The sequence below is a fragment of the Sprattus sprattus genome, assembly GCF_963457725.1.
Source record: "Sprattus sprattus genome assembly, chromosome: 7".
In the NCBI taxonomy this organism is placed as follows: domain Eukaryota; kingdom Metazoa; phylum Chordata; class Actinopteri; order Clupeiformes; family Clupeidae; genus Sprattus; species Sprattus sprattus.
In genome coordinates this window covers 35,944,107-35,963,314 of record NC_137926.1, presented here as the reverse complement: position 1 = coordinate 35,963,314, position 19,208 = coordinate 35,944,107, and the positions used below count along the sequence as shown (strand labels likewise).

General features: G+C 42.1%; 1 protein-coding gene across 2 annotated transcripts in view; it reads left to right on the top strand.

The window, feature by feature from the left end:
* Positions 1-19,208, top strand: part of ferry3 (FERRY endosomal RAB5 effector complex subunit 3) — a 44,648-nt gene that overhangs the window by 9,072 nt on the left and 16,368 nt on the right. Inside the window, exons 5-9 of one of the 2 annotated variants that reach the window (XM_080842329.1) lie at positions 13,341-13,440; positions 13,528-13,649; positions 13,761-13,867; positions 15,267-15,464; positions 15,643-15,771. In XM_080842329.1, coding sequence (XP_080698455.1) covers positions 13,341-13,440; positions 13,528-13,649; positions 13,761-13,867; positions 15,267-15,464; positions 15,643-15,771 — 656 coding nt within the window. The remainder of the gene's footprint in view (positions 1-13,340; positions 13,441-13,527; positions 13,650-13,760; positions 13,868-15,266; positions 15,465-15,642; positions 15,772-19,208) is intronic. The other variant, XM_080842330.1, reaches the window with a different exon arrangement.

Genomic DNA, 19,208 nt, shown 5'->3' with positions numbered 1-19,208 from the left:
CTGAAATAGCGTTAGCAAGCATCCTCCATGAGATGTTCTGCTTTTCAGCATGTAAGCTAAACCTTACAATAAGTTATAGATATATGTCTATGATAATTGCTGCTAGACGCTCACTGTTCTTGTGCTGCCACAGCTCATTGTCTTTAAAATACTGGAATAGTGCTTCTTTTACTACTTATAATTGACCATCATTGAGAAAAGTGACAACTTCTGTTAGCCATATCTGATATGCAGTAGCTACTAAGGCTACAGTTGCAATCAAAATTATTCAACCCCCCATTGCATATTAGGTTTATTGGCTAAATATACAATTCCTCAGCTGTTTGCAAAAACCAAATTACACAAGATTTGTTTAAGTAGTTTAATGAAAGTAATATTACAAAGGTTTTATCCAAATTCATCACAAAATGCTACTTTTAAGGCGAGACACGGCAAGTGAAATATCGGTTTTTTTCCATGCCCTGGTCAAATTTGAGATTTTGGGCTAGTTTGCCTCTTAAACTTGTTATCTTTCATACTACCATAAAGAAAACGTAAAAATTACACATTTATGTGTCTGTTTCACTGCATTTAGTTCAGCCGCGGCATCCATTTTCTCCTAAATTAACCAAGAATTCTCCCTTGAACCGCGTTCAGCGTTTCGTCTTTTTACACGACATCTGTCATCTCTGCTATGATTTTAAAGCGCTGAGCCTCGATAAGAAGGCTGTGTAATCCAAATATGGGCATTTCCTTTCTTTTCAGCAACCAATCCTGACTTTCTGAAGGGATTCATTGGCTGACGGCGCTTTCCTGCTAACGTGATTCGCTCAGTGCGTCACGTGTTGTCTTTAAATGCGGTTTTCTCAAAATGAGGGTTTTTTCATTTTTAGGTACACATTTCTCAGCCTATGTAGAACCTAGGTACACCACACTTCCCAGTTTCACACATAGCATTGTTATAAAGACATCTACAGACGGATTTATTTATAAATTGTTCCTGGCCAGATTTATGGGTCATTTTACCTGGAAATCATGGCGAAAATAGGGTATGGATAGTATATTTGGATATGGATAGTATATTTTGATTTCCCAGGTCATAAAAGCAGATATCCTAAAATCCATCTGAGGATTTTTTGTCATTTGATATATAAACAAAGTAAAAAAATAATTTTGGTCCTGGCTTTATCACAGTTTAAGATTCATGTACCGGAAATATATGCAAAAATGTGCATATTTAATGAGATCCAGCCTAATTAGCATAATTCATATGCAAAATTCAAAAACTTGTAATACATTTTTTTCTTATAATGATGTATGTAATCAACTGGTAAAGTTTCATGGTGATCCCTAGTATTTAAAAATTGTACCCTATTCACCTGCCATGTGTAAGATTCTCTCTATATTTAGTCTAATACTCTTAACTACAAAAGGTGGTTCTCGTTGGTTGTAGAGTGGAGTCTCAATCAAGGAAGCTGAGATGGTTTGGATCAGAGCCAAAGATATTTATTGTAGCAGACAAGAAATATCACTAAGTACTTTTCTGAGCCTAAGTATAACAGAGTTCTTTCAGGGCACACGCAAGCCTGCGTGGATCCGTCCTGGAGAGGAGATGGTGTCGTCTCTCGTGATTCTTGCTCTGATCGACCTGAGTCTGGCTCACAGCCTAATTTAACCAGTATAATTACGTAAGCCAAATAGAATGTATTACACGCACACATATGAACACGTAAACAGTACCCATGTCCTTGCCCTTGGGCCTGATAGAATGGGCGCCTTTGAGGAATGCCACACAGCACACACACAGAGGGGCCTAAGCAGACATCTTATGGACACTGGAGCTGTTTCTCATAGAGAACCATATGATGTGGTACACTTATGGTAACCTATTAACCTTACAGGAATTCGGGGCCAAACTTAAACTTTAAGATCTGTACATGAGAAATACACCAGAATCTAACATTCCTCCCTCTTGATCGTTCTTAAACATAGTTTAAAACATCAACAACAACAGTGTATTTCTTGGAAACCTAAACAATAAACATCTTTCATGACTCTGACATTTGGTATGCTTATGGAAAGAAAATACAAACAGGGGAGAGGGGTGAGGATTGGAAAAGAAAAGGACAGGAAATAATAAAACAAGGATACTTGTCATACACTGGGAAACCCAGGGTAGGTTCAGGGGGTAACTCGGGGGAAACCCTACTTAAAGTTGGTGAGAGAGGGGAAGGGAAGGTAAAGTAAAAGTGAGATTATTCTAATCTAAACAATTTTGGGGATATGGGTCAGGAAATGGGGGGTTCCCTTCTCAGGTATGGCCTTTAGGGCGGCCACCTTGGGAAAAGGGGGCATCTATGGAGGGTGTTCCATAGGCAGCGATGTACTAAGGGATCGTGAAGGGGACAGCAAGGTAAGGTGGTACCTGTCGGGAGGTTTGCATTAACCCACAAACCAAACAAGCCTGCGCTCCTTTAGCTTTGGCCAAATCGTGCGCAGCCTGCAAGAAGGTGTTATCTCTGTGGACCTCATAATGGCTGTCAATGTCACAATTTCCTTTTATACACAGATAACATAACAACAGGGCATACAACACATGGCATGTCATTTTGGAACAGTTGTTTCAAAAGTCTTCTCCGGGGATGGCTGGTGAAGAGGGTAACAGTTCGTGGTGTGGAAAGTTCAGAAGATGGCAACACAGTTCAGATGGCGCAGATAGCCAAACTATCTCAGGATCTCAGTCGTGATGACGATCTCCAGGTTTCCAGCCACGGGGTACATAGGATTTAAAGAACAAGAGCAGTATCAGTTGGGGGGAAGGCAATTGCTAGCCTTCAAACAATTTGTTAATCTAACACAGTTATGTTATGCTTTAATGCTTAGCAGCTAAACATTCATCTTGATTACAGTAAACACATTTATAGCAATAAGCAAGTGTGATTCTAATCTCGTAAACTAATCTAAGAAGTTGTACCACCAAAAACCTATACCAACATCTCACCTGGACTGGTTCGAGAGGATAGAGGAGAAACCTGCACTTTAATTCCCTAATCTCCTTTTGCACTTTTGCAACTAAGCCCTCCGTTAAAATAAAAAATCCACAGAACAAATTAAAGTCTTCCCGCACTCTAACCTCCCTCTTCTCACCTACTCTGTAACACAGACGTGAAATTTTGCCAGTCCAGTGAATGTCAATCTCAGTCAGTTGGTGCATCAACTAATTTACAATGGCTTGCATGTAACCATTTTGTCCTGTTAGCAACCCTAATGGCAGATGGAGTTACTAACAGTATCTGAAACGGCCCTTCGTATTTGGCTTCTAGCGGAACTCTTTGTTGTTTGTGAATCATGACCCACTGTCCAGGCACCAGAGAGTGTCCTCCCTCTGGCGGCTCAACCCAAGCCTCTTTGACTTGTTTGGACGTCAGCTGGAGGGTCTCTGAGAGCTTGATGCAGTAGTTCATCAATGCGTCTGAGGTGAGGTGCACATCGGCTGTGCGCAGGTCAATCGAGCCTGGGAAGTTGAAGAACCGGCCAAACACCACTTCGTAGGGGGACAGACCCACATCTTTGTTATGCGTAGCTCTCATGCTACTCAGCGCAATGGGGAGTGCGTCCACCCAAGGTGTTCCTTCTTGATGCATCTTTGCCAGTCTTTCCTTCAGTGTTCTGTTTGCTCGTTCCACTTGTCCTGACGATTGCGGGTGGTAAGGACAGTGAAAAGACCATTCGATGTTCAGCATTCGGCATACCTCTGCACAAACTGCTCCAGTGAAGTGACTTCCGTTATCCGAGCAGATCTGATCTGGTAGGCCATAACGAGGAATGAAATCTTTGACCAACACTTTGGCTGTGTGGGCAGCTGTTCCTCGGCGGGCAGGGTAAGCTTCAATCCAACGAGAAAATTTGTCAATGACCACGAGGACGTCTCTGTATCCTTTGCATGCCGGCCGTGTGATATAATCCACTTGAAGGCAACGAAAAGGACCAGGTGGAGCAGGGACCTTCAGCATGGGAAGTTTTACTTTCCGATCATGGTTGTTCTTCATACAGGTGACACATCGCTTCACGACATCTCTTGCCACACCTGTGAATTTTGGATTCCACCAGACTTGACTAAACCTGTTGCGCATCTTTTCCACACCCACATGTCCTAGTGAGTGAAGTTGCGTGGCTAGGTATGGCAGTAAGTTCTGGGGGGCCACCGTTCTTGTTCCATGTCGCCACACCTCGTCATCGTGTAGTTTTGCACTGTTTCCCATCCATTCCCATTTCTCCTCTTGGCTTGCGGCGTTTTGCATTTCCATTATGCTAGCCAAGCTTTCCTTCCGCCATTCTTCGTTGTCAGACTCCTTTTTTAATCGTAGGCATTTTGCGTAGTCGTTTTCCGTTCCGAGGTCAGTTTCCATTTCAACATTTCCAGTTCTCCTCCCCTCTTTTTGTCTTGCTGCTCTTCTGGATGCGTCATCAGCAAGCGCGCTACCACGGGCTTCTGGGGTGTCCAAGTTCGTGTGAGCTTTCACCTTGACCACCGCCAGTTCTTTGGGGAGTAGCATTGCGTCCAATAGGTCCGCTACTAATTGACCATTTTTGATGGGCGTGCCCTTGGCAGTGACAAAACCGCGTTGAGCCCAGAGTCGACCGAAATCCATTACGACTCCCAAAGCATAACGAGAATCGCAGTAGACTGTGGCAGACTTCCCTTCAGCCAATCTGAGTGCTTGGGTTAATGCTTTCAACTCTGCTTGCTGTGCTGATGTTCCGGGATCCATAGATCCTGTTTCCAAGACTTCGTGTTCCGTTGTGACAGCCCATCCAGCTCCCCGGATGCCATCCTCCACCAATGAAGATCCGTCAGTGTACAAAACAAGCTCGGGATTGAGGAGAGGATCTTCTTTCACAAAGTGTTCCTGGTCCATCAAAGCGATCAAGTCTTCGCACACATGGTCATCTACTTCGTTCGTGGCGTCCGTGGGGGCAATCATGGTTGAGAGATTTGAGACAGAGGCTTTTTGGAGGGAGATGTTGGGTGCTTCCAGCACGGCTTGCCAGTTTCCCCAGCGGCTATCCGAGACGCATGGGACTTTCCTGCCAGCCAGCAAAGCATTCACCGAGTGTGGGCAACGGATGGTGATCTTCTGATCCAGCACAAGATTTTCCACAAGTTGGTTGGCGAGGTACACTGCTTGTACCGCCCTCAGGCATGGGCCAAAGCCCAATGCAGTTGTGTCCAATTTGGCAGAGTAGTAGCCCACAGGTCTCCACAATCCTCCATGTTCCTGTGTCAATGCGGATGTCATGAACCCACGACACTCATTGACAAAGAGTGTGAAGGGTCTCTGAACATTGGGAAGTCCCAGCGCGGGGGCTTCACACAGGCAGTTCTTCAAATCCTCAAAGGCTTGTCGTGCTTCGGCTTCGAAGTCTGGTTTTCCTTTCAGCATGTCGTTCAAGGGTTGGGCGGTCTCCGTGTAGTTTTCCACCCAATTCCTGTTGTAGTTGCATATTCCCAAGAAAGCACGTAGTTCTTTGATTGTTTTGGGTTCGGGGGTTTTGCGAATTGCAGCTGTCCTGTCATGCGTGATCTCTCTTTTCCCTTGTGAAATCTTCTGTCCAAGATAAACGACTTCTTGTTGGGACATCTGTGCCTTATCATAACTCAATTTGTGACCCATCTCGTACAGATAATCAATCAGTGCCTTCAAATCCTTGTCGTGTTCTGCCTCTGTCTCAGATGCGATGAGAATGTCGTCCAGGTAAGTGATGACTGATGAGGTCAGGTGTGGAGCTTCGGGCAGAGTCAGGTGTCGTCTCAGAGCCTGGTGGTAGATGGTGGGGGCTGAAGCCAGCCCTTGCGCAAGGCGAGACCAGGTATATTGACACCCATCAAAAGTGAAAGCTAACCAGCTCTGGCACTCAGGAGCCAACGGCACGGACCAGTAGGCGTTAACGGCGTCAAGCACTGTGAAGACCTTGTGTTCCGGCGAAATGTCCTGGAGGAACTGGTCACCGGAGGCCACAACTGGACTCAGGTGCGCGAGGCATTGATTAGCCAGACGGTAGTCCACCGTCAGTCTCCAGGATCCATTTGGTTTCTTCACAGGCCACACGGGGGCGTTGGGGGCATATTGAGTCTTGTAGATGATTTCTTGGTCACACAGATCTTTGATGATTGGCTTCAGTCCATCGACAGCAGCTCGGTTGAGCGGGTATTGTTTCACACTTGGGGGAACTTTTCCAGTCAACATCACAGGTTCCATTTTCAGCAGGCCGCAGTCAGTTTTTTTCTTGGCCCTCACGGGATGGTCTTGTTGCAGGTACAAGGCCTTCAGAGGTGTCTCTTTGGATTAGGGGACAGTGTCCAAATCATATTTCCTTGCGTTGGCCTGTTGCTGAAGCAGAGGAGGGGCTGATTGTGGTTGGGGTGACAAGTAGCCCTGTTGAGGTGTGAGTGGCAGTGGAGGCAGGTGGGCTCCCATAGGTGACTGAATCACGTGCCTCGGTTGGTAGGGCCCGTGGATTGCTCCTGCATAGCTGTCATCTGTTCCAAACATGCTTGCGTGAGATTCCACCGCATGGCCACCAGATGGCGTCGTCCCAATTTCGTAATCGGGAGGGGCTGAGAGATCTGGGTACTGCCCTGTGGCCGCCCCCTGTTGGTCCCACCCCCCTGGATGACCCTGCGACGCAACTCTTTCCAACGCCAGTGTCTGTCTGGCCACTTCGTCAGCAGCTTCAAATTTTTGTTCCAGCTCCGCTAAAAAAACCTGGAACAACTGGTCTTTGCGCTGGCACTCCTCTCGTCCCTTTATAAATGCATGTTTCACAAACAGTCGTTTAAATTGAGACATCACCATTTCAAAGTGCTCTTGTAGCAAACACACTTCAAATCAACTTTCCAAAATATGTTAGCTGTAACTTTAACCACAATGTGTTTCTCACACACTATAAAACAAATCAAAATGCAACTTCCAAGTTCAGTAGCTGTATTTTAACCCCAATGTGTGTTCTCTGTGTCTCACACACTGCGAGTGAAAAATTCCACCCTTATCTCTACAGCTGGCTTCAGCTGCTCCTTTCAACCACTCGCACGTTGGCCCCCACCCTCGCCCTCCTTCTCTGTCTCAGAGAGGGGAGAATGGTGCACGCTGCGAGTAATTCTAAAAAATTCTAATTCTGATTTAATTCTAAAACCACCGCGCAGCACTAACTAAGACCTTCCTGCTAACCCAGAGTGTGGCTGTTGTAACAGCAAAAAGCAGAGCTTCCTTCTACTCTCCACGGCTATTGACTAACAAATAAAACCAATGGAAGGTGTCCGCGAAGCGTGATACTCCAACTCTGATTAGACTGGTCAAAATTAGACAAGCTCCCTGTTTCTGAAGTCTCAGTACAAAGGCTTATTTATCTGCCGCGGCGTCTTTTAGAACCCAGGTGTCTAAACTGTCCGGAAAGCTTATTACCGACACCACACTTATACAGTTACGGCGATCCTGTATACCTCGACTGTTAATCTATCCAAGCATTCAGAAAACAATTGTCACCAACGGTTTCAACTTTTAGACAAGCTAATCATAGAAACAGCCTTCACACAACCCCGTCGAGTTAAGTTTGGGACACGTAAGCAACAGCTATAATCTAAACAACCCAGACAAATTATACATCGACTTTCGAAGTGAAAACTCCGAGACTGACGTCCAAACCCCTCTTACAGAATACGGCGAGACTGATAGAGTTTCGTGTACACACAACCAAATAGGTATATCAAACAAACATTTATAACAAACAAAGCATGTATCCAATGACCCCAGCGCTAGAATCACTGATACAGGTTAATCATCTTTGATGGTACAACTTCCCCACTCTTTTTTTGTTTTAACTGAGTAGCAGATTAAAAAGAGACAATGCCAACAGACTTCAATCTAAACTAGTTCAATGACTTCGTATGGAGCAAACGCGTGGGCATGTAAACGTCACCTTGTTCCCAGGGGCCACGCCTCGGCAGTCAGCAGTCGGGCAGTGCAGAGTCCTCCGTGGATTGGAGCGATCTGGCGTCAGTCCGGATGCGGCCTTCTGCGGAGTGCGTTGATCCTCAGGTCAGGCGAGGGTTCACAGGCGACACGTCGCGTCCAGTAGAAGCCGGGTTTTTCGGCACCAACTGTAAGATTCTCTCTATATTTAGTCTAATACTCTTAACTACAAAAGGTGGTTCTCGTTGGTTGTAGAGTGGAGTCTCAATCAAGGAAGCTGAGATGGTTTGGATCAGAGCCAAAGATATTTATTGTAGCAGACAAGAAATATCACTAAGTACTTTTCTGAGCCTAAGTATAACAGAGTTCTTTCAGGGCACACGCAAGCCTGCGTGGATCCGTCCTGGAGAGGAGATGGTGTCGTCTCTCGTGATTCTTGCTCTGATCGACCTGAGTCTGGCTCACAGCCTAATTTAACCAGTATAATTACGTAAGCCAAATAGAATGTATTACACGCACACATATGAACACGTAAACAGTACCCATGTCCTTGCCCTTGGGCCTGATAGAATGGGCGCCTTTGAGGAATGCCACACAGCACACACACAGAGGGGCCTAAGCAGACATCTTATGGACACTGGAGCTGTTTCTCATAGAGAACCATATGATGTGGTACACTTATGGTAACCTATTAACCTTACAGGAATTCGGGGCCAAACTTAAACTTTAAGATCTGTACATGAGAAATACACCAGAATCTAACACATGTCTCGCCTTAAAGGCACAATATGCAACAATTATGCTTCAGGATTAGGGTTAGGATAAGCAGTTTAACCTTAAAATAACAGCTTAAAAAAAATTGGGGCACTACAATGACTTTTAATATGGAGAATTGCGTCCGTGCCAATGGCATAGCAGGGTCGATAGGCATTTAACTGCCTTCTGTAGTTTCGCCTGCCGATGCCCGCCGACTTGACTTTGATTACCTTCTGCCAATCTAGTAAGTAGCTTATTTGCCGTCTTGCTTAGTCTTGTATTGCACATGATTGATGTTTGACTGTGTAAGGACAGTCGTTGAGTAATTAGTTTGTCATAATGTCAAAGTCAGCACATTTCAAGAGATTTCGTTAGTTTTAGCTGCTAGCATACCTTTAGCGAATAGCTATTAATCCTTAATGCACCTTTAAAGACTTTAATGAATTTACTGCAGTGTCAAAATTATTCATCCCCTCATGACTAGGGTTGAGTACCGAGAACCGGTACCAATATGGCACCGGGACTATTTAACCGATACCTACTCGGACCGAAATGTCACGCAGATTTCGGTGCTTCCTTTCGGTGCCTGAGCCGATTGAAATGAATAACAGCAACAAATCATCCAGCTAAATGAACAAACCGGACCGAATTGTCACACAGATTTCGGTGCTTCCTTTCGGTGCCTGAGCCGATTGAAATGAATAACAGCAACAAATCATGCAGGTAAATGAACAAAACGTACGTAAAATGTTGTCTTATAAACAGGAATTATTTCAGGCTGCAACATGAAACACGGAGGCTGGTTCCAAAACAGTAGAAAACTAGCGATAGCTAACTAGCAGTAACGTGAGTGGCGTATGTTTGTATGAGTATAATCTGTATGAATTATTTTTTATTTTGTTGCCAGGCATATTTTGTGGGTCACATTTAAAACTGCCACATCTCCCAATGTTTACTTTGTCCTCACGCTCACGCTCATTGGTGTTTTCATAGCAACAGTCTTATGACAGTGAAGGAGGTAGCATTTAACAGCGCAAGCACAAACAGAGCTCGCCATCAACCTTTTAACAGAGAAAATAGCGAAAGGTAAATAGTCAAAAGTGTGGCTGTATTTCGCACAAAAAGATTCAAACACTGCGACGTGCAGCAAATGCAACAAAACAATTGCGTGTAAAGAGGGGAGAAACGCAAGAGTCCTGGGCAGATCTGCAACCGCAAACTAAAACTGTAGGTACCGGTTGTAGCCTATAGCAACCGGTGGGTGCCATAGTCTCTTAAAGGGGCAGTACACTTTCACGCAGTCGGTGTGTTCAAGTAACAAGATAGAAAAGATAGCTAGGTATGTACAAATCAGAAAATGTTGAAATTTCATGAAATAAATGCAAACTAAATAATACATGTTTGACTCCAAAGGCTTTTGTCGACTAATCGTTGCAGCTCTAGTGTCTATGTGAAATGAGTTATGACTGTCTGGTCTAAAAGACCATTTACTAGCCAAGCACACAACCAATACAGATAGCCTCGCTAGCACCAAACCTTTGTTGCAGCAAATCATGCAAACAGAGACATTATTATTACATCACATTATTTTCACGTCTAATGTAAATATGTTATCATATATATTATTATATAAGTCCTATGAGGATATCTGACAATCTTTGTCATTGTTTTGTGGTGTTAATTGATTTTCAGTAATAAATGTATAAATTGGCATGAATCAAACATATCTCATCCACTCCCACTTATTATCACCTGGAAATGTACCTTTTTGGTAAACTTTGAACAGTACTAGAATGATGGGTTCTTATGTGAATAAGCGTGATTAAATATTATAACAGAAATACATTCTTTGTGCTGCTATTGTGACGGTGGTCAAATTGAGGACTGACTAACGAACTCTTCAATAACTTGTTCTTTATTTCCTGAATCGAACAGACATTCACAGTTTGTAGTTGTACTCGGGATGTCAGACAGGCAAAACTATTCTGTCTTTCCTTTTGTAACATGTAAAATATCTAACAATCTAAACATCAATACACACACAACACACAACTTCTCAGTCTTGGAGCATACCTGAAAGGAACAGACATTCACAGTTTGTAGGTGTACTCGGGATCTGCACAAGTAACAACATTAATAACCATTAGGTTCAGAATAACAATACTGCTAGCTAGCTGGAGTAATGGAAGCATTTTGATACAGATAAATGTACGTTCTACAATTTGTCTCTTGTTACATATTTACACACAATACAAAGATATGTATCATAAAAGCCCAAATAATCAATACATTTGCAGCATGGAAAGTTCCTAGCGAACTTCACAGCTAATCAGTGTTTCTAGCGAACTTCAGAGCTAATCACATTATGTACAGCGAACTTCACAGCTAATCACAGTATGTATAGGAAACTGAACCTCGTGGTCAGGTGAACAATATAAATAAACGCTCTGCCAATTGATACAATTATACCACAATCATCACAACAAATGTTAACATATCAAATACATATAATGCATCGAAAATCATTTCGTTTTCTCATATTAAACTTCATGAATTATGATGGGCATTTTGCACCATGGACCTGCCTCAGACAGGCAAATCTATTCTGTCTGGTTACGGTAACCGTACACACATATAAGTTGCAGACCTGCAGTACACCACACCTCCAAAGGTGGCTCTGTCATGCTTGAAAGGCACCGGGTGCCTAAAAGAGCCCGGGTGATGTAATGTTGACTTTCGAACGACCCTTGAGTGACAGTTTCTATGCCAATGATAGCATTATGTAACATGGACACCACGTAGCCCGGCCACTTTTTAGCTATAAGCCAGAGAGTTTCAAGAGTCGTTCGAAAGCCATCAGCTACTTTTAAGTCGCTTAATATTGTGCCTAAACCGACACTACGTACCCGGACACTTTTTAGCTATCAGTCAGAGAGTCTCAAGAGTTGTTCGAATGCCAGCAGGTACTTTTTAGCCGCTTAATATTGGCTGCCGGTCTCCTGTAAGTAAGCACATATCAACAGGTTTCGCCGCTAGCATCCCTATAGCGACTAGCTATTCCTCCTTTGTGCAACAATATTTAGGGCCAATAGTTTTCCGCGAAAACGGAAAACGGACGGAATACGCGGAATGGACCATCTAAAACGGAATGGACCATTGAAAACGGAATTGCAACTTTCCAAACGGAAACATAATTTTGTGCATCAAAATCGCCCAAAACCCCCTGCATTTTACCCTGCAAGACTGAATTTCTTTCAAATAAACACAACAACAATTGCAATAATGAACAAACATTGGTAACACTTTATAATAACCCTCCGTAATAAACCATTTATGAAGCATTTGTTCATAGTTTGTTTATCATTTACAAATCGTTACATTAATTAAAGAACAAAAGCAGTCAGAAAATGTCACGTCTGCACTGAACTCTGCTCTGGCCACGCCCCCTTTTTCAACGGTAGTCACGTTAATTTGCTAAAAAAATCTTCCCAATCGCATTAAAAACAAGAACTGTTAAGTCTTCTGTTCTGTTGATGGCTGGCAAACAACAATCTAAGAAGGGCACGTATTATTCACTGAGTTACCAAAGCAGTCTTTGTTATGGGGACTAATTAGCACTGCACTGAATTACATTAACATGAGTTATTGCTACACAATAACAATTACACAACTAATATTACTAGATACATATAAACGTGGACATTACACTACGGCAACATGGATCTCATTCATATCTCACCCAGTCGAAATCTTAACCGGATTGAACCCATCTTTATTACAGCGTATCAACATAAGAACAGAACGTTAGCTAAATCTCCGCTTAGCCTGCATGCTAACACTAGCAGGTAGCCCAAAATTTGGTATTTAATACACGATCTATCACAGTAGCAACTTCATGAAAACCCTTACTTTCATTGGGTATGCACATAATGCCTCACATACAGGTCGAACAATGATGATTTAAGCATAGGAAATGTATAAGGCACAGTACGGTCAACTACTTGGCGACAAACTGAACTCTCACTATCTTAACTGAGAGAGCTGCAGGCACGCAAACAGCGTTGCTAGGCAACATCACTATCAACAGAGTTTTTCATACAGTAAACGTGCAGAAAGGCATTTTACGGCTGTTTTTTTTTTCGGAATTTGCTTTTTTTTACGCGGAAAACTATTGGCCCTAAATATTAAGCGACTAAAAAGTAGCTGATGGCTTTCGAACAACTCTTGAGACTCTCTGACTGATAGCCAAAATCGAAGTCGTTCGAAAGTCAACATTGCATCACCCGGGCTCTTTTAGGCATCCGGTGCCTTTTAAGCATGACAGCTCCAAAACACCAACACTATTTACAACTGCAGAATTATGGCGAAACTCATTATATATTTAAACGGATTATTCAACTCCGTTACACCATGCATTTTTAATGCTATGATTGTTTTGCTCCTTTGACTTCTTATGCTTAAACTCATTTTCTTATTCTGATTCTATTCTTATGTTGTCATTGCCACTTGATAATTCTGCACCTAAAATGGAGAGTTTGGATATCTGGATAGAGTCAGTGACAGCCCATTCACACATTTTACTCTCCTCCTCTGTGAATCTAATGGCATGACAATATCTGTTCTCTTCAATCCCAGGCAAGCAGCTGCAATGGACACAGTGATGCAGGAACTGGGGAAGACATTCAGTGACCAGGATGTCAATGCGGTGGCCTCTCAGCATTTTGATGCTCAGCAGGTAGGAACTACTTCACTGGTGTTTTTTGTTGCCTTCTGTCTTTTAAAAAGGTGGCAGTATTCTCTCTACTTATTTGATCATGATCAGGTATTGGAGAGCAAGTGGGCCACTGAGCTAAAGCACGTGACAGGCATTCAGAAACAAGAATACCAGGAGTGGGTGATCAAACTCCACCAGGATCTGAAAAACCCCAACAATAGCACCATTAAGTAATGCCCTCTTACTTTTTCAGTGCATTATGGATTTTATGTGTTATTATATGCTGTCTTAAAAACAAATTCAGGTATTTTAGGAATGTTCTTTGTCATTTTTTTTTTCAGTGAAGAGATTAAGGTACAAACCAACCAGCTAACAGAATCCCCTGAATCTGGCTCTTGTCTCTTCGAGGAGCAGAGACAACTGGAAGAGAGCTTCACAATCCACTTAGGTGAGTCTCTTTGGACACTTTGCATGCATGCAGTTTAACAGAGCTATGTTGGAAATACACAGCATATTCATTTGAATGTATGTTATGGGGTTTGTGTCTTCTTAGCGAGTTGTATTTGCATGAAATTCCAAACATCATTATGGCAGAGGAGATGTTTTTGTTTGGGATGAATGAGGAATTAGAATTTCTATTGTATGAGTGGGGCATACCTGTAAACATGGAGGCATATTATGACAACGTTAAACTGAAAACATGCTCTCTCCATTTTTAGTGAATTCAACACGGACAACACAGAACTCAGCTTTTGACTTTTAATAGTTTCAATTTAAAATAACTTTTGTCTATATACATTTTCTTTGAACCTTCAAAACATTCTGGATTAGAGAGTACAACTCAATGAAAGTATTTCAACTAAAGCTTTCATAAACTGTCAGTGGTTGAATCATTCTGATTGCAGCTGTACATACAAGCTCACAGCACAATCCAGTTAAACTTTAGTTTCAGTACCACAGCTTGTTAAGCACAGCTGTATGGCTCTATCTGATAGAGCTTTTCCATATACAGTGATGGGCACAGTTTAGCAAAATAATTCCATCTGCAAAGTTAAAACCACATTTGTTACATTCATACGGCAGAGACAGCCTTGGTCAAACACCTGCCCAAAAAAACCCTCTTGCTTCAAAAGCACCCTGGATCAAACCTTCTCCTATGGTCAAAAGGCCCCTGACAGTGGCATGAGAATATGTGCAAAACACTCATACCATACATTAAACTGTGTATCAGAATCATTGTGTCTCAAGATAAAAAAAATATATAAAGATATAATTTGTCTGTGTTGTTGTAGTTCACTCTATGATTTTAATATAACTGAGCTCTGTCTGATCAATTTGGTAAATTGGTAGTCATGACAAGTCTGAGAAAATGAGGGAAACATTAAGGCTACTTTCCGTGTTCCTTGTTGTCATCATGGCATTTTATTAAGAAGTACAGTGATTGTAACATTTTGTAGCATATGTTAAGATTTAGCAATTCAGTCAAAATACCGGAACTTTTCTTATAATGATTCACAATTGAGATTTGTTATGTTGTACGTGATGGAACCATATTTATTATAGTCCAATAATGTGCCATTGCCACCTACTGACTACTTTTGGTATTGATGGTTGTGAATACTAAAAACTTTTATGTTCAACTTAGGACTGGACGATATGTCACATAAGTCTCTATTTACTGGGGAGCGGCGTACAGTATAGTTTTGAGAAACAACACTATTTTTGAATCATGTTTTGTCTTGAGTTCATGTAGACAGAAAAAAGTGATTCAAATCATGAATCATTCAGATCTCTTTAGTAAGCCCAGCCCTTGAATTGATGTGATATGTGCTTTTGTCTTTGATCAGGGGCTCAGCTGAAGACTATGCATAACTTGCGTCTGGTGCGGAGCGATGTGTTAGAACTCTGCAAGCACCGTCAGCATGGTAGCAGTGGAGTAAAGCTGCGTAGACTCCAAACTGCTCTCTCCCTGTACTCCTCCTCACTCTGTGGCCTTGTGCTGTTGGTGGACAATAGGGTTAACTCCTACAGCGGCATCAAAAGAGGTCTGGAAACCTTTCACATCCATTACACTCATGTCCCCATGCTACTCTGGGTGAGATTGGTGTTGTAGTCGGGTGTTTGGATGAAAACTAGCATGCGCCCCACTCATTGTCTCCTGAGACATCCTGTATAAAGCTCTTCTTGGGTATCCAATTTTTTTTGGTTTTGCTTTTATTTCAGACTTTTCAACTGTGTCCATGGAGTGTACAGACTTCCATTTTCCACGTCTGGAGGAACAATTGGATATTGTGCAGCAGGTGGTGTTGTATGCACGAGCACAACAGTGTAGCAAACTGAGAGAGCAGCCAGGTGAGTAACAACAGCAGCTCTACATTATCTGTTGAGACGAAGATGAGTAAAAATCTTAACACGTCACACAACTAATCTCACTATGTGAAATGTGTCACAACTAATTACATTGGAAGTGGTTGATGGCTGTAGTCGGCCATCTTCTAACAAGCATTAGCTAACTTAGTGCATTATAATTTCCACCCAAGCTGGATGATCCATCTAGCAAATCAAACCTCCATATAATTTCATTTAGCTAACATAAGCATTAGGGGGTACCTAAACCAATGTAGTTAGCTAGCTTCATGTAATAAATTGACTCCAAATTATAAAGCATAGGCTTTGGTCATTGGTATTGCGTCTTCAGACAAAACCAGGTGATGTCTTAACCTGACAGTACAGAGGACCTGTAATGCTAATTTGCATTTATCTTCATCTTCATAATTTTATTTTTGGGGTCTACTAGAATATATTACATGTTTCGATGTTCCAAAAACACATTTTTCTCATATTGTACATCTCTTTTCACCCTCTGTCTGAAACACTCTGTTAGAGCTCCTGTGTCTTCAAGCCCCCGTCCCGATGAGCCCAGTGTGCTCTGATTGGTTAGCAGGGTGGGCAGTAAGGATTGCCTTGCAAAATTGCTTCATTTTGCAAAAAAGGAAAAGGGCTGGAATTCCAACGAGGCATTTCAGGCAGCTGAGACAAGTGGTGTCTATCGGAGACTCCCTTTGACCTGTACTTTGGGCTTTGTAACTTTGCAAACAGTTTACATGAACAAAAATCAATAAAATACAATAAAGGAAAGCCAAAAACCGGAAAGCATTATAGGTCCTCTTTAATCAGTGTACATCACTATGTACGTCTAAGCCCAAATGATACTTCTATTAAGTAAAGAAGACAAAATAGCCAATAGGTTAATGTATTAATCTCCATGAATCAAGACTATAGTATGAGTTTTATTATTATTAGGTTTCCTCCGGTAGGAGGTAACCTATTGTTATTGTAGGCTTTCTTATTATGTTGCTGCAATGGAAGTCAATGGCAGCCCCTAGAACCATATGGTAACTTTTTGTGAAATTTGGCACACTCATTAAGGACAGTCCCTTCTTCATTCTCACCAAGTTTCATGGCTCTAATTACACCACTCTAGCGCCACCAACAGGTCAAAGTTGGACTTTTGTAACACACACAACTTTTGAACCGTATGACCGATTTTCAAAAATGAGGTACCATTGGATTCCCTGGATCAAGACGAATTAAATCCACCCAATGGCGTCAATTTCCGGTTATATAGATTTTCCGCTATTTCCGGTTTTATCAAAAACCTTTGAAAGCCTACTCCTCCTACAATTTTTTGCAAATCACCAGAGATTTTCTTTAGACCTAGCCTCACAAAAGTTGTAAACAGAATTTTGATCCTCACAACCGTTTGTCCGGTACAGCCACTGAAATTCAGCAGAAAAGCAGCCAAACAGGAAGTGAAGTCATATGTCAGCAAATATTTAAGTGAAATTAACGCGACAGGGTGTGTTTAATTCGTCTTGATCCAGGGAATCCAATGGTACCTCATTTCTGAAAATCGGTCCTGCGGTTCAAAAGTTGCGTGTGTTAACACAAGTCCAACTTTGACCCGTTGGTGGCGCTAGAGTGGTATAATGAGAGACATGAAACTTTGCATGAATAAAGAAGGGACTGTCCTTAATGATTGTTCCAAATTTCACAAAAAGTTACCATATGGTTTGTCCTGTTCATCCACTCAAATTCAGCAGAAAAGCGGCCAAACAGGAAGTGAAGTCATATCTCAGCTAATCTTTGAGTTATCAACACCAAACTGGTATGTCACTTGGAAGACACCACAACATGTTCCCATGTGCAAAGGCAACTTCATATCTTGAAAAATGATTGCTATAAAGCAAATTGGATACATTGTTACCGCTAAAATAATGCTTTACACATCTGCATGTCAAAAAGTGAAACTCTGATTCAATCACAAGTTCATATGAAGACACTTGGGAATGTTTAGTACACAAATCTGAAAAAAAGTTGACTGTAAGGTGAAAAGTGGATTTTTGGTGAATATTTGAAACATGCCTGCTTGACTACTTGCTAGGGTGGTTCTCTATAGAATGTCTCTCTGTCTCCTCATCCGCGCGGCTCCTAAATCTCACACACGCAGTCTCCCCTTAACACACGCGCAGGCTTTGTTTTACGCACACACATTCTCACTGACACACAACTTGCTGTCACACACATACATTCTCACAGACACACAGGGTAAGCGCACACACACAACCTCCACTCAGTCTAAACTTCAAGGCAAAAGCATTGTAAATGTTGGATTTGAAATGTAATATCCCATTGGCAAGTCTGCAGCATGGATTTTCTATACAGTGACAAATGTTTTTTTTTTCCCTGGTTCGCAATGTTTGAAGGAGGAAACCGCCATCGCTGCTTGCAGCTATATTTATTATTATTGTAGAAATCCTCTTTCTACACCAACAACGGAACTGGGAGTTGATGAAGGTTCTTGCATGTTCCTCTGCCTGCGCTTTGCTGAAATATAATATTTGTTTAAAGGACCCAATCTTTTTGATTACACTTAATTCAGGACCTTATTCAGCATTTGTCGCTGCTCTGATAAATGCAATATTATTTATTACCCATTTATTACCTTTTTGTCAATCTGGTTTCTTCTAGGAAAAGTCGCTCTTGATTTCACCATGGCTGTTTTCTAGATTTAGGCATCTTCCACAGACACAACATGTTACTACTGTATTTTCCAGACAATTAACCACAGTTTATACATTGATTTTGCCTACATTTTGCATTTTATAGTCGGGTAAAAGGAAACTTGGGATGGATACGAAATCTTCATTTACACTTCCATAAAGATAAAGTAAGAGGTGTTGTGTATTCCCACACCGACTGTTTTGAACTGAATGCTACAGAGCATGGACCTCAATGAGAGGTGTAAAACATAGGAGGCCTAATGCCAGTTAACCTAGCTATCTCTTAGGGAACCATTTTAACAGTTTACCTAGCTGTCTGTAGCTTAGCGAACCATCTTAACAGTTAACCTAGCTGTCTGTAGCTTAGGGGACCATGTTAACAGTTAACTTAGCTATCTCTAGTTTAGGGAACCATTTTAACAGTTAACCTAGCTATCTCTAGCTTAGGGAACCATTTTAACAGTTAACCTAGCTGTCTCTAGATTAGGGAACCATCTTAAAGGGTGAAATATGCTCTGTTTTAGACGTAACGCGTAAGCACGTAACATACACAACCCCCCCTTGCGCAGTAAAATACCCCCCCTTACGTGCTTAAGTGCGTTGCCCAAAATGTCTGACTATGCGACTAAAACACTCCGGCCCTACGCAGCTCGGCTAACCACAGCCTTTCACAGAGTCTCACGTTTTCGGTTTTATAGCATACTACAGTTTGTCTGGGAATTCCCC